Genomic DNA, 12,622 nt, shown 5'->3' with positions numbered 1-12,622 from the left:
ATATAGGTTTCTCAAGAGGCAGGTCAGGTGGTCTGGTATTCCCATCTCTTGAAAAATTTTCCGCAGTTTATTGTGATCCACACAGTCAAAGGCTTTGGCATAGTCAATAAAGCAAACAAAACTGGGAAGAGAGCTCTAGGAGGACAGATTCGTTCCAGTGTGACCAAGTTCAGATTGCTTCCTGGATGGAACTGGCACAACAGACCAAATAAGCCTTCTGCTTGACACGTCTCCATAATGAAACTGTTGAAGTCAACCTGTGTGATTAGGTACCCATGAATACTGGCTCTGTCAGGTGCAGAGGTAGGAAAGGTCAACATCATCATGCCTGTGGTTAGCATATAGTCTGATTTTTTCAAGGGACAGTATTTTATCAATTTGAATAAGTTAAATGTCCCTTTACATTATTTGAATACAAAACGTCCCCGTCAGGGTCGGGCCAGGGTAATCAAATCCTGTCACATGTCACCTCTGCAAACACACTGCTCTTTACTGGTAGGTAGTACAAAATACCATGGGAATTCACTTTTTATTTTGCTTTATTGCATATATAGTTCTGGCATAAAGTTGGGTGACTTCTCAAGTGTTGGTGTTTAATATAATCCTTGCCGTTTTGTTGCTTTTTAATCTGCTGGATTATTTGGTCTTTCCTAATAGCAAAAGTACTATGAAAACATTTACTGAACAAAATCAGCTGTGAGCTGTCACTGAAATCCAAGTCCCTGCGTACCACAGACTTCCTGGTTCTTCTGCCACAGTGTAATCCATGACTGAATGTGGCTTCAGGAGAAATGGAATTTTTATGATGACTGCAGACCCATGAAGATAAGCCTTTGTACTTTAGGGTAGATGAAATTGTTGGTGAAGATAGCCACGTTAATAGGGGTATGGCAATGTTCACACTGAGTTACAACTAATCCTACTATACTTTTAAAATAAAATGTAGCTGGAAACAGCAACCATTTTCTTCTTTTACTGTTCCTTTAGTTAACACATCTTGTTTAACTTGATGGAAAGATTAAAGATAAACTAGTCTAGGAAGTCAAGGAAACTGTGTTAAAAAAACACTTGGCTCTGCCACTCAGTTGCTTTGTGACTGCCAGCAGTTGACTTCTACTTCTCTGGACCTAAGTTTCTTCATTGGTAAAATGAGAGAATTATTCCAAATTATATTTCAGACCCATTCTTCAGTGGTGGGCATTACTGGCATCTGGCAATTCCCAGTTCTCCTCTCTTCCAGTCCATGACTGATTCTGGCTAATTAAATGTAAGAAATATTGTGTCACACCCTACGTGGCTGGGGAGAATCTTTGTAAGATTCTTCAGCTTCTCTTCCCTGCCAAGACAACAGAGAAGCTCACGTTACCTTGTGAGACAGTGGAGCCACTGTCTGTCTACACCTGCTTTGAGCACATAGCATACGCATGGGATATATTTAAATTGTATGGAGCCACTGGAATTTTGAGGTTAATTTGTTACTGCTGCATAACCTAATTTATCCTGACTAATACAGCAGATCTAATTCTGTGTTGTTGTGGATCACTCTATAAAGATTTTTTTTACTATATTGTATTTGAATAAAAATACTTTGAAGAAATTTGAAGCCCACAACTATTTTTCAAATGATTAATAAGTTGGTACCTTTAAAATCAGTCTTTAAACTCAAAGTCTTATTGTTACTCTGGATTTCAATTTGCATCTCTGAATTGATTGATTTCTGGTATAATTCCTAATCCCCAATTATTTTAGTTCTGTGTTTTAATAGAAAAGGCAGCTGGTTTAATTTGTTCACTTAGAATATCTCTCCTTGTTTTGTATACAACAAAAATTTGAAATTGTATTTAAAAATAGGCTTCCCATTGTTTCTGATTTTAAACTAAATTAATGGTCTATATGAAGAGATGAATATTAGCACAACATTGTTACGTGCCTCCAAGGAAAGTGCAAACAAAGCCTGTACCTTGAGCATGAAGTAGGTGTGTCTTGCTTGGAAACAAACTTCCTTAGAAGCTAGTATCCAACTCACTCACTGGCTTGCACCCTAAATAAAGATGTTTTAGTTGAATGCAGAAATTATTGTTTTGGATGACAAAAGCAATTGTATTGAAACATTAGCTTAATGCTATGTGAATAAAAGCTGCAAAAAAAAATTCTGCTAAAAAAGAAAATTTTCTGCTAGAAAGGATTTCAACTTATAGATTTTCATACCATGGAAAAAATATGACATTTCCATGCCTGAAATGCTAGTCCGATTTTGGCTGAGACGTAAGGGCCAGGTCAGCTATATAACTTACAAGATCAATGCAAAATGAAAATCTTTTGTTCAAAAAGTAGGATTTAAAAATGCGGTTAAAGGTACTAAACCACGAAGTATTTTCCTTCAAGAAGAAAGTAGTAAAGGGACCTGAAGAGACATTTCTCCAAAGAAGACATTCAGGATGGCTAACAAGCACTTGAAAAGATGCTCAACATCACTCATTATAAGAGAAATGCAAATCAAAACTACAATGAGATACCACCTCACACCAGTCAGAATGACCATCATCAAAAAGTCTACAAACAATAAGTGCTGGAAAGGGTGTGGAGAAAAGGGAACACTCTTGCGTTGCTGGTGGGAATATAAACTGACATAGCCACTATGGAAGACGGTATGGAGACTCCTTAAAAAGCTAGGAATAAAACCACCATATGACCCAGCAATCCCACTCCTAGACATATACCCTGAGGAAACCAAAATTAAAAAGACACATATACCCCAGTGTTCACTGCAGCACTGTTTACAATAGCCAGAAAATGGAAGCAACCTAGATGTCCATTGACAGATGAATGGATAAAGAAGCTGTGGTACATACACACAATGGAATACCACTCAGCCATAAAAAGGAATGAACTTGAATCTGTTCTAATGAGATGGACAAAACTAGAGCCCATCATACAGAGTGAAGTAAGTCAGAAAGAGAAATATAAATATCGTATACTGACACATATATATGGAATCTGAAGAGGCGCCACTGATGAATTTATTTTCAGGGCAGCAGTGGAGAAACAGGCATAGAGAACAGACCTGTGGACAAGTGGGAGGAGAGGAGGGGGAAGCGGGAGATGTATGGAGAGAGTAACATAGAAATTTAAAATACCATGTGTAAAACATAGCCAATGGGAATTTGCTATATGACTCGGAACTCAAACAGGGGCTCTGCACAGGCTGAAGGGTGGGGAGGGGTGGGAGATGGGAGGGAGGTCTGGGAGGGAGGGGACACGAGTGTACCTATGGATGATTCTTGTTGATGTGTGACAGAAACCATAAAATTCTGTAAAGCAATTATCCTTCAATTTAAAAAATTTTTGAACAGGTGATATATGAATAATATCATAAACCTACAGTTAGCAAAAAATTATATTTTCATATCATAATTTTATATAATATAAATAATAATACTTTATTAATGTGGTAACTTGGTTGATCATAAAATTTTTCTGGTTCACGTTTCTTCAAATTCATTTATTAGATCGTCAAAGTTTATATTTTTAGCAACTTTATTTTAAGTGATATAATTAAAAGCAGATTAGTTGCTCTTGGCAAATGAAAGATCACATATAAATTTTGGTGATTTTTAATTTTTAGAAGGATCTTTCTGCTGATGCAACTGACACTGGAACTGTTAAGAATATTTTATAGACTGTGACACCATGTGGATAGATTTCTAATAAATTATTTCAAAATATAAATTTTAGTATGTCTAAAGCTGATGCTTCTTATGGAAAAAAATTTTTTTTTAAGATTTAACTCTTCATACACATTAATTTCATGTGTGTTTACCAATTTAAATTTGTACAATGCCATTTTATTGTTTTCTCTAGCATTTCTTATAACTTGTAGAGGTCATGCAAGAGACCAAAAGTCGCTTGATGGTTTGTAGATAATTCAAAATGCCTATTATGCCTATTATTGTATCTTAAATTACAAAGAAAGGTGAAATTTAAAACTGTACTCTTCATTTATCTGTTCATTTGAAGCTGCATATAAAAACAATGTTCTTTTCCATCAAATGCAGTAATCTTTATATTCAATTTCTGTTTCTCAACCAGTGGATATTTGCTTTGCAGTGACGCAACAGCGTTTAACACCGGAGATTCCGAACGCTTCCAAGAATCCTCGTATCGCTTTGATATGCTGTGTTGCAGTGTCCACACGCATGCTTTTGTTTTGTAATTTACTGGCGTTTATTGCCTAAGCACTGGCAGTTCCTAACTCCATGCTCAGGCCGGAAAGCTAATATTTTCACCTTGGAAATAAGCTCTGGGAAAAAGGCCAGCCAGCCTCGCGCCAGTGCCACCACCGCCGCCCCTTCTGTCACCGTCACGGTGACTCATCTGGGGCCCTGCACCACCACGCCCACACTGCTCTGGCGTGAAGGTGCACACAGCAGGAGCCGGCTGTCTGGCATACACCCGGCACTGTGGGCCAGAACCCACACACCTGTGCCCAGGGTATCTCCTCTCTCACGTGCATGCTTCCGTGTTCCATCAGACTTTATTTCTAATAGACAAGGTGAAAGATAAGATCACTAAGAATTTCAAGACAGCCACAGCAGAGCACTGAACCATGTGTGGGGCCGTGTGCAGCTATACAGGTCACACATGCCCTGCTTAGGCGTCACGTTCTATCCATAGAGATGATTTGACCCCTCGTGTGAATGAATGTGGAGGGAGATCGTTTTGTGCCTTTGGCTTCCAATCCTGGGAGAAAAACAGTGAGACATGAGTGAGGGTGTTGTCTACCATATAATTTGTTTCTCTGCCTCTAAACTGCTGTTTACTTTTTTATAAAAATGGTAGACACTAAGGCACTCCTACTTTAGAGGGATTTCTTTAGTTTCAAATAAGAGTTCCTTTTCCAAGATTCTCTAGAAAGCAGGAGTAGCATATCAGGAAGAAATTAGCATTTATTGAGTACTTATCACATGTTGATTTATTGTTGTTGTTCAGTCACTAAGTTGTATCTCAGTGAGCCCATGGGCTGCAGCACGTGTCCTTTGCTATCTCTTGGAGTTTGCTCAAATTCACGTTCATCGATTCGGTGGTGCTATCAAACCATCTCATCCTCTGCTGCCCCCTTCTCCTTTTGCCTTCAATCTCTCCCAAGCATCAGGGTCTTTTCCAGCAAGTCAGCTCTTCACATCAAGACCCAGATGGTGGAAAAGATAGAAGGCAGAAGGAGAAGAGGGCAACAGAGAATGAGATGGTTGGATGGCATCATCGGTTCAATGGACAGGAATTGGGCAAACTCCAGAAAACAGTGAGGGACAGGCAGGCCTGGCATGCTGCAATCCAGAGTTGCACACGACTCTATGGACATGAAGAGTTGGATACAACTTGGCAGCTGAACAACAAAAACAGTCTGCATATAAGTTAAATAAGCAGGGTGACAATATACAACCTTGTTGTACTCCTTTCCCAATTTTGAAGCAGTCAGTTGTTCCATGTAAGGTTCTAACTGTTACTTTTAGACCCATATACAGGTTTCTCAGGAGACAGGTGAGGTGGTCTTAAAGAGAGCTTTTAGCAAGTCTCTCTGACTGCAAAGACTTTGAGAGGCAACTTTAAAAGTGCCCTGTGTGTGAGTGCTGGAAGCAAATGACCGGGGTTCAAATCCTAACTCAGCCGTGTAGTGGCTTCTTGCTAAACAAGTCACTTCTCAGAGTCTTGGTTTCTTCATGTAACTAACGGGGACCTACCTCATAGGGGTGTGTAGAGGGTTGAATGAAAGGAAGAGTCGTGGAAAGCACTGAGAACAGAGCCTGAGACCTGTGGCAAATGTCACTGCTCATATCGTTGCTGTTACCATGGTTACTTTGCCCACTCCACAGTCCCTCTCCTCAGGTTAGTAGTCAGCAGAAAAGAAGGGCTGAGAGACAGACAACAAGGCCCTTCTGGTGTTTACTTTCCCTAAAGTTCCCAGAGAAGGCCCTCTTGACTATGGTGTGATCTGTGATCTGATTCTTGCCCTGGGCAGCCCACCTCTGTATTCTTTTTGGATTTTAATGTTCTGCCGACTTGATCGTTTTCTGTCTGGGTTGTATGTGTTACAGGTATGAGACGTCTCTGTTGGATTTGGTTCAATCTCTGAGTCCAAAGACTGCTTCCAAACCACGGCCCCATCGCTCCAGAGAAGCTGGGTCATGGAATCACAGTACTTGTCGATTCAGTCCTCTGAAATCAACCTGGAACAAGACCAGGGCTGGCAGCACCCCTGAAGACCTGGAGGAGAATCAGATTCTGGAAGATATCTTTTTCATTTGACACTGAAGCACATGCTGCAAAGTTTCCATCAGAAATGAGTGGGTGTCTCTATGTACCGATCTAGGATTTTAAATTATTTAACTGTAATTGTGTCTCTCCTTTCACAGGGACCTATCTCACTAGCATCCTGTTATGTATCGAATTTAGAAATTATTCTAACAACCCAGGGTGTTTCTGATCAGACCAGTCAGTAGGTAACACATTAAGGGTGGATGAGTGGGAGGGCAGTAACCTTTCTGTGCTAAGCAGAGATTAGAAAATTAACAAAGAACACTTAGGGCATGGCAGAGGCCATTGTTTACTCAGCCTCATTCAAGAGTGTTTCCTTTTCAATATTTTGCTGGAAAAGTTTGGCTCTGTTTTGTATACAAGGAAAACCTTTCCACTGAAAGATGCCTCTGGTTTCCACATAGCCCCTTTGTAACATAAGCAGTTTCCGAAACATAGACCCTTTTACATCTCCACCCTGCTTTCTTACCACTTACCTCTTTGCAATGCAGCCAGTTAATTCTGAAGTTGGAGTTGGTGCCCTTCCCATCACAAGCAACACTGAGGGCCAATCGTGAGTCAGCCCCTGCAGTCATCAGCCTGGCAGCTACCCACCCCATACCCCAAAGTGCTTAATGAGCTGGAAATCCACCCCCCACACCCCAGCCCTTGGAAACAAGAGAGTGCTGGCCCAGAAGAGGCGCTGGCCAAAATGCTTGTCCTCCCATCTGCCATTTCCTTGGGTAAATTAGAGCAGTCTCTCAGTATCTTTCCTTAACCCAAGGGTCTGTCTTATTCACCCTCATGAACTCCCATCAGTGGCTGCAAGCTAATGGGCTTCCTGGCCTCCTCTCTTTCCCCATGAAGAGCCAGAATCCCGGACAGCCAGGCCTTGCATGTGCTCTGCTCAAGGCCACTGTCTCATGGCCCCAGAGAACCACCTCCACTTGCCAGATAATGTTCCCCGCTGTTCTCCCACTAGGCCCCCAGAGAAAGCCTGTGGAAGAATTACACCCAAAACCTCGATTCTCTGCTCTCCTGTTTGGCAGAGCTCTTGAGCTGAGTTGCTTCGCTTACAGAGGGCTCTAGTGGGTTCTAGCAGCATCCCGAGCTGGTGGGCAGTATGGTAAGCCTGGTAGAGCTAGTGGATTTAAAACTGTCCAGTCCTTGGAAGCAGGGGGGAGATGTGTGTTATTCAATGACTCTGTTTGGTATAGAGGGTGCTTCTTTTTTCACTCTCCCTTTCACCACCCCCAGACATGAACTGAGACTAAGACTGTCGGCCAAGGTCAGAAGAGCAGGGCAGCCTGCAGTTAGTGAGACACGTGGCTTCCCTGAAGTCTTTATCAAAGCTAGATTATGTCAGCCTACAGAAGCCTTCCAGAGCAGCTTCCATGTCTGGATAAATCCAGATCTCATTGTCTTTTCAGACTGGGCCCCGTCACCTCTGCCCAGCCTTCCTTCACCTGTATCTTTTTGTCCTTTGGAGGAAGGAATGTAGCCTGCCAATACCATATTCTCAATCTGAGGGAAATATCAGGTCAGGACAAACTAGCTATAGTCATTCAGTTGAAAATTATTATAGATTACAGTCTTCTCTGAAAGTTCACCCCTGTGAAAGTAATTGAATCAGTGCCATCCCATTCCAAAAGGCTTTGGAAAAGAGCTTTCTTTGGTGTGGCAAAAAAAAAAAAAGGCAGGGGGCAGGGACGGTGAAAACAAGCTGAGAGCCCTTGGCCACTTTCTCGGTTAAAGTTAAATTCCTGAACTATCTTTCTGTGGCTCCGTGTGTCATGACCACCTTAAGTATACCCAGATCCTTCAAATCATGCACAACCGCACTTTCCCCTCCTGGACACCAGTGTCCTTACTGCTCTCTGGAGTGAGAGGATGCTGGAAAGACCACGAAAAGGCCTGTGATGTCTTCAAGACACTTGTTTGCCTTTACAAGAATCATAAGTAGGCTCTAAACTAAAGGCTTTGAGGGGTCACATGCCACAAAATAGAGTTTAACTGCTTTCTTACCTCTCCTGAATGAGCAGTCTGGAACAGCAAAGCTGGATTTTCAGCAGAGCATCAGTCAGCCTGTTTTTCATACGCCACAGTCCCCCACCAGTTGCCCTTCTCTATCCTGTAGGCATTTCCTGGGTGTCAGGGCAATAGGATGTGAATCTGTGTCTGGTCTAACGTCTTCAGTATGAACTGAAGCATATGTTAACATTTCAATCTGTGTCTCACTTTGAGATCTATATATACACGTATGAAAAGGTTGTTGTAGAGCCTCGAGGCTTTTGTGGAGCCCGGAGGCTTAACCTGATTGCAGACGAAGCTACCAGGGGACGGGGTCCAGCACACAGGGATCTGCCTTTCCTCTCAGTAAGCACTCCCAACAGTGACTGGGATGCACTTACCCAGCTTCCAGCCACTTCCCCAAAGCAAGGCGGGACACTTGCGGGTGATGCTGCTGGGGTTACCACTTCCCCACGCTGCTTCCCACAGTTCTAGGAGAGAAACGCCAATCAGTGTTTGCAAAATGGGGAAGGACGAGTGCCGACGGATGCTCCTTAAGTAGGGCCCAAGGTGCGTGATCTCAAAAGCCAAGTCTGCCAAGGGAAAGCTTTTCCTGGCGGTCACCCTTCCTGGAGGCACGCTTGTGTTCACAAACCTGACGTCCGTGGTGGGGGCTTGTCTAGAGCACCCCAAATGTCATGGGAGGGAGGGGCTCCCTCCTCCTCCAGGGGCACTCCTTTCCCTTGACTCTGCTCTCACACAAGAAATTTGCTGGTCTCAGACTCCAGGGAGGAGCCAGGCCTAAGGAGCAGAGCCAGACGAAGTCTGCCATCGTTAGGGTGGGGGTCTGACAGACTCCCCCCCAGCTCACCCTCTATCCCCACCTCAGGGTATGTTATTTTTAATGTGGGCCAATGTTTATACATATATATACACACACACACACACATGAGGTTTTATGGTAATAAATTCTCTGTATGGCTATTTTCCCCATGTGGTTTTGATACTGAATTGCTCCTTAAACATCCCTCATCAGATAAGTGGAGTTTAGCTTGAAAACAAAAGCAGAGCCTGGGGTTATCATTTCACTTAGTATTTGTTAAAGCAACTGGAGCTTATGCTCAATTGAAAGAAACCCACATCTTGTAGGTTTCCTGGCTGACTCCAGCTCATGCCCATCACATAAACACTAGGCTATGTGGTCACTAGAATGGAGGATTCAGTCTCTGTGTACTGCTGAGCCTACTGCTGAGCCCCTTCTGTGTGCCTTTTCACTAAACTGCTCAGTAAAGAACTATCTTGGCACTTGGACACAGGAAAAATAGTCCTGGGGGAGAAAATGGCAACCCACTGCAGTAGTCTTGCATGGACAACCCCATGGACAGAGGAGCCTGCTGGGCTACAGTCCATGAAGTCACAAAGAGTCAGACACGACTTAGCAACTAAACAGCAAACAGTTCGCTTTAGGTGCTGGGAAAACAACGGCGAGGGCTCACATGCCTGAAGTGCTGAGTTTTGAGATCACATCTGTGGATTCAACTAAGACAGCTAAAGGCCCTATCCTGTCCCTGCTCCCCTAGCCAGCTTGGCACCTCCCTCTGAACCAGGGGCCTTTGCAGCTGCTCCTCAGAGACAGAAGTGATGAGAGCAAAGTCATCACTCAAATGGCTCCCAAGCTGAAAATGAACTAAGTAGTGTTTGACCCAATTGAAGTAAGATTACTTTTGAGTCTAGGAACAAGGCCTCATCCTCAGAGGAAGAATAAACTGGTAGCCACAGAGCCCGCTTCTTAAGTTGGTAACCAGCCACACGGTTCCTTCACGTTTCTCAGATTTGCTATTCAAGGTGGGTTGTTTCTGAGCCCCTAGATTTCCATTGTTCCTTTCAGAACTGGGACCTTTAACCTCTCAGGCTTCAGCCTCGTAGCTCACTCATATCCAGCTCCACCACATGCATGCTCAGAATTGAGCAAGCACCTGGAAAATGTGCCCGGGTCCTTTTCTGCTCTCCTCTCCACGATTCCATTACATTCCAGAGTCACAGAAGTCTGTGGCTGGATTGGACCTTCAGTTCAGTTCAGTCACTCAGTCGTGTCTGACTCTTTGCAACCCCATGAATCGCAGCACGCCAGGCCTCCCTGTCCATCACAAACTCCCGGAGTTCACTCAGATTCACATCCATCGAGTCAGTGATGCCATCCAGCCATCTCATTCTCTGTCGTCCCCTTCTCCTCCTGCCCCCAATCCCTCCCAACATCAGAGTCTTTTCCAATGAGTCAACTCTTCGCATGAGGTGGCCAAAGTACTGGAGTTTCAGCTTCAGCATCATTCCTTCCAAAGAAATCCCAGGGCTGATCTTCAGAATGGACTGGTTGGATCTCCTTGCAGTCCAAGGGACTCTCAAGAGTCTTCTCCAACACCACAGTTCAAAAGCATCAATTCTTCAGCGCTCAGCCTTCTTCACAGTCCAACTCTCACATCCATACATGACCACTGGAAAAACCATAGCCTTGACTAGACAGACCTTAGTCGGCGAAGTAATGTCTCTGCTTTTGAATATGCTATCTAGGTTGATCATAGCTTTTCTTCCAAGGAGTAAGTGTCTTTTAATTTCATGGCTGCAGTCACCATCTGCAGTGATTTTGGAGCCCAAAAAAATAAAGTCTGACACTGTTTCTACTGTTTTCCCATCTATTTGCCATGAAGTGATGGGACCAGATGCCATGATCTTCGTTTTCTGAATGTTGAGCTTTAAGCCAAGTTTTTCACTCTCCTCTTTCACTTTCATCAAGAGGCTTTTTAGTTCCTCTTCACTTTCTGCCGTAAGGGTGGTGTCATCTGCATATCTGAAGTTATTGATATTTCTCCCAGCAGTCTTGATTCCAGCTTGTATTTCTTCCAGTCCAGCGTTTCTCATGATGTACTCTGCATAGAAGTTAAATTAGAGCCCATAATATCCATCACTTTGATTTTACAGATGACATCACTTTGATTTTACAGATGAAGAAAGTTTAGAGAAAAGAGAGCTCTCATATCCTGCCAGTGATAGGTCTGGCCGCCAAGCAGGGACACCCCCACCCCCTACACTGCAGGACATCACTACTTTGGCGTATGTTCCAAGATGAACATTTTTAAGAATCTCAACTAGGATTGAACATTCCACCACCATCTCTTGTAAGCTGAACTTTTGTAGACTACTTGGGCCAAAGCGGGCAGAAACACAGCATGTTCTTTCTCCAGGGGATTTAGGTTGGTAACCCTCAAGGAGTGAATGCCACCATCTAGAATTTCTTTCTGTTCATGAAGGTGGAAGCCATGGGAAGATTAAAGAAAATCCCTGGGAAAAAGCTAAATCTCTCCAGGTGGCATAATGGACATCACTGTCTTCTGTAAATAATAAAGGCTATTACAGCCCTAGTTAGGACTTCTTCTCAAAAGACAGTTGGCAATACGAGAGTGAGGTCCACCTTCAACTGGCTGGGGGAGGTGGTAGATGTAAAACCAGTAAGAATGATCTATATCATACGTTGTCAGTAGGGCAGCCAACTACTTTGACCATGACCTGCCAAAACCCAAGCTTGTCTTCATTGGTGGTCTGGGTCAGTTGAGTGGCTCCCCTGGGTCCATCATTGTGTCGCATGCTGTTGACCCCACTAAGGAAGAGAGTAACAACACAGGTTATGGAACTAACTGGGCTTCCCTGGTGGCTCAGATGGTAAAAGAATCCACCTGTAATGCAGGAGACCTGGGTTCGATCCCTGGGTTGGAAAGATCCCCTGGAGAAGGGCATGGCAACCCACTCCAGTATTTTTGCCTGGAGAATCCCCATGGACAGAGGAGCCTGGAGTCACAAAGAGTGGGACACGACTGAGCAACTAAGCACAGAACATGGAACTAATTAGATCTCATCCAAATCTCAGTTATACTGCTTCCTAGCTGATTAATCTGAGGCGATTTATTAACCACACTAAACCTAAATTTCTTAACCTGTAAAGTAAGATGATAATGCATGCCTCATAGGAAGGTTATAAGAGTAAAATTCAATGAGATAATGTACGTGAGTTTGTCACTCAGTCATGTCCAACTCTTTGCGACTCCATGCACTGTAGCCCACCAGGCTCCTCTGTCCATGGGATTCTCCAGGCAAGAATACTGGAGTGGGTTGTCATTTCCTTCTCCAGGGGATCTTCCTGACCCAGGGACTGAACCTGGGTCTCCTTCATTAAAGGCAAATTCTTTACCATCTAAGCCACCAGGGAAGCCCTTAATGCATGCAAAGGGCCTAGGAATAGTCCCTGACACATACAGAGTGTTTCACTAGT

At 43.5% G+C, this 12,622-nt stretch overlaps 1 protein-coding gene across 3 annotated transcripts in view; it reads left to right on the top strand.

The window, feature by feature from the left end:
- The window catches only part of KIAA1328 (KIAA1328 ortholog), a 433,299-nt gene extending 424,009 nt beyond the window's left edge, over positions 1 to 9,290 (top strand). For 2 of the 3 annotated variants that reach the window (XM_018039479.1, XM_018039481.1), the window contains one exon: positions 6,093 to 9,290. In XM_018039479.1, the coding sequence (XP_017894968.1) occupies positions 6,093 to 6,303 (211 nt within the window). In that variant the 3' untranslated portion in view covers positions 6,304 to 9,290. The remainder of the gene's footprint in view (positions 1 to 6,092) is intronic. The other variant, XM_018039480.1, reaches the window with a different exon arrangement.

Source organism: Capra hircus, chromosome 24, assembly GCF_001704415.2.
Source record: "Capra hircus breed San Clemente chromosome 24, ASM170441v1, whole genome shotgun sequence".
NCBI classification, from domain to species: Eukaryota; Metazoa; Chordata; class Mammalia; order Artiodactyla; family Bovidae; genus Capra; species Capra hircus.
Note: the sequence above shows the minus strand (reverse complement) of the source record. Positions and strands in the feature narration are given on the sequence as shown.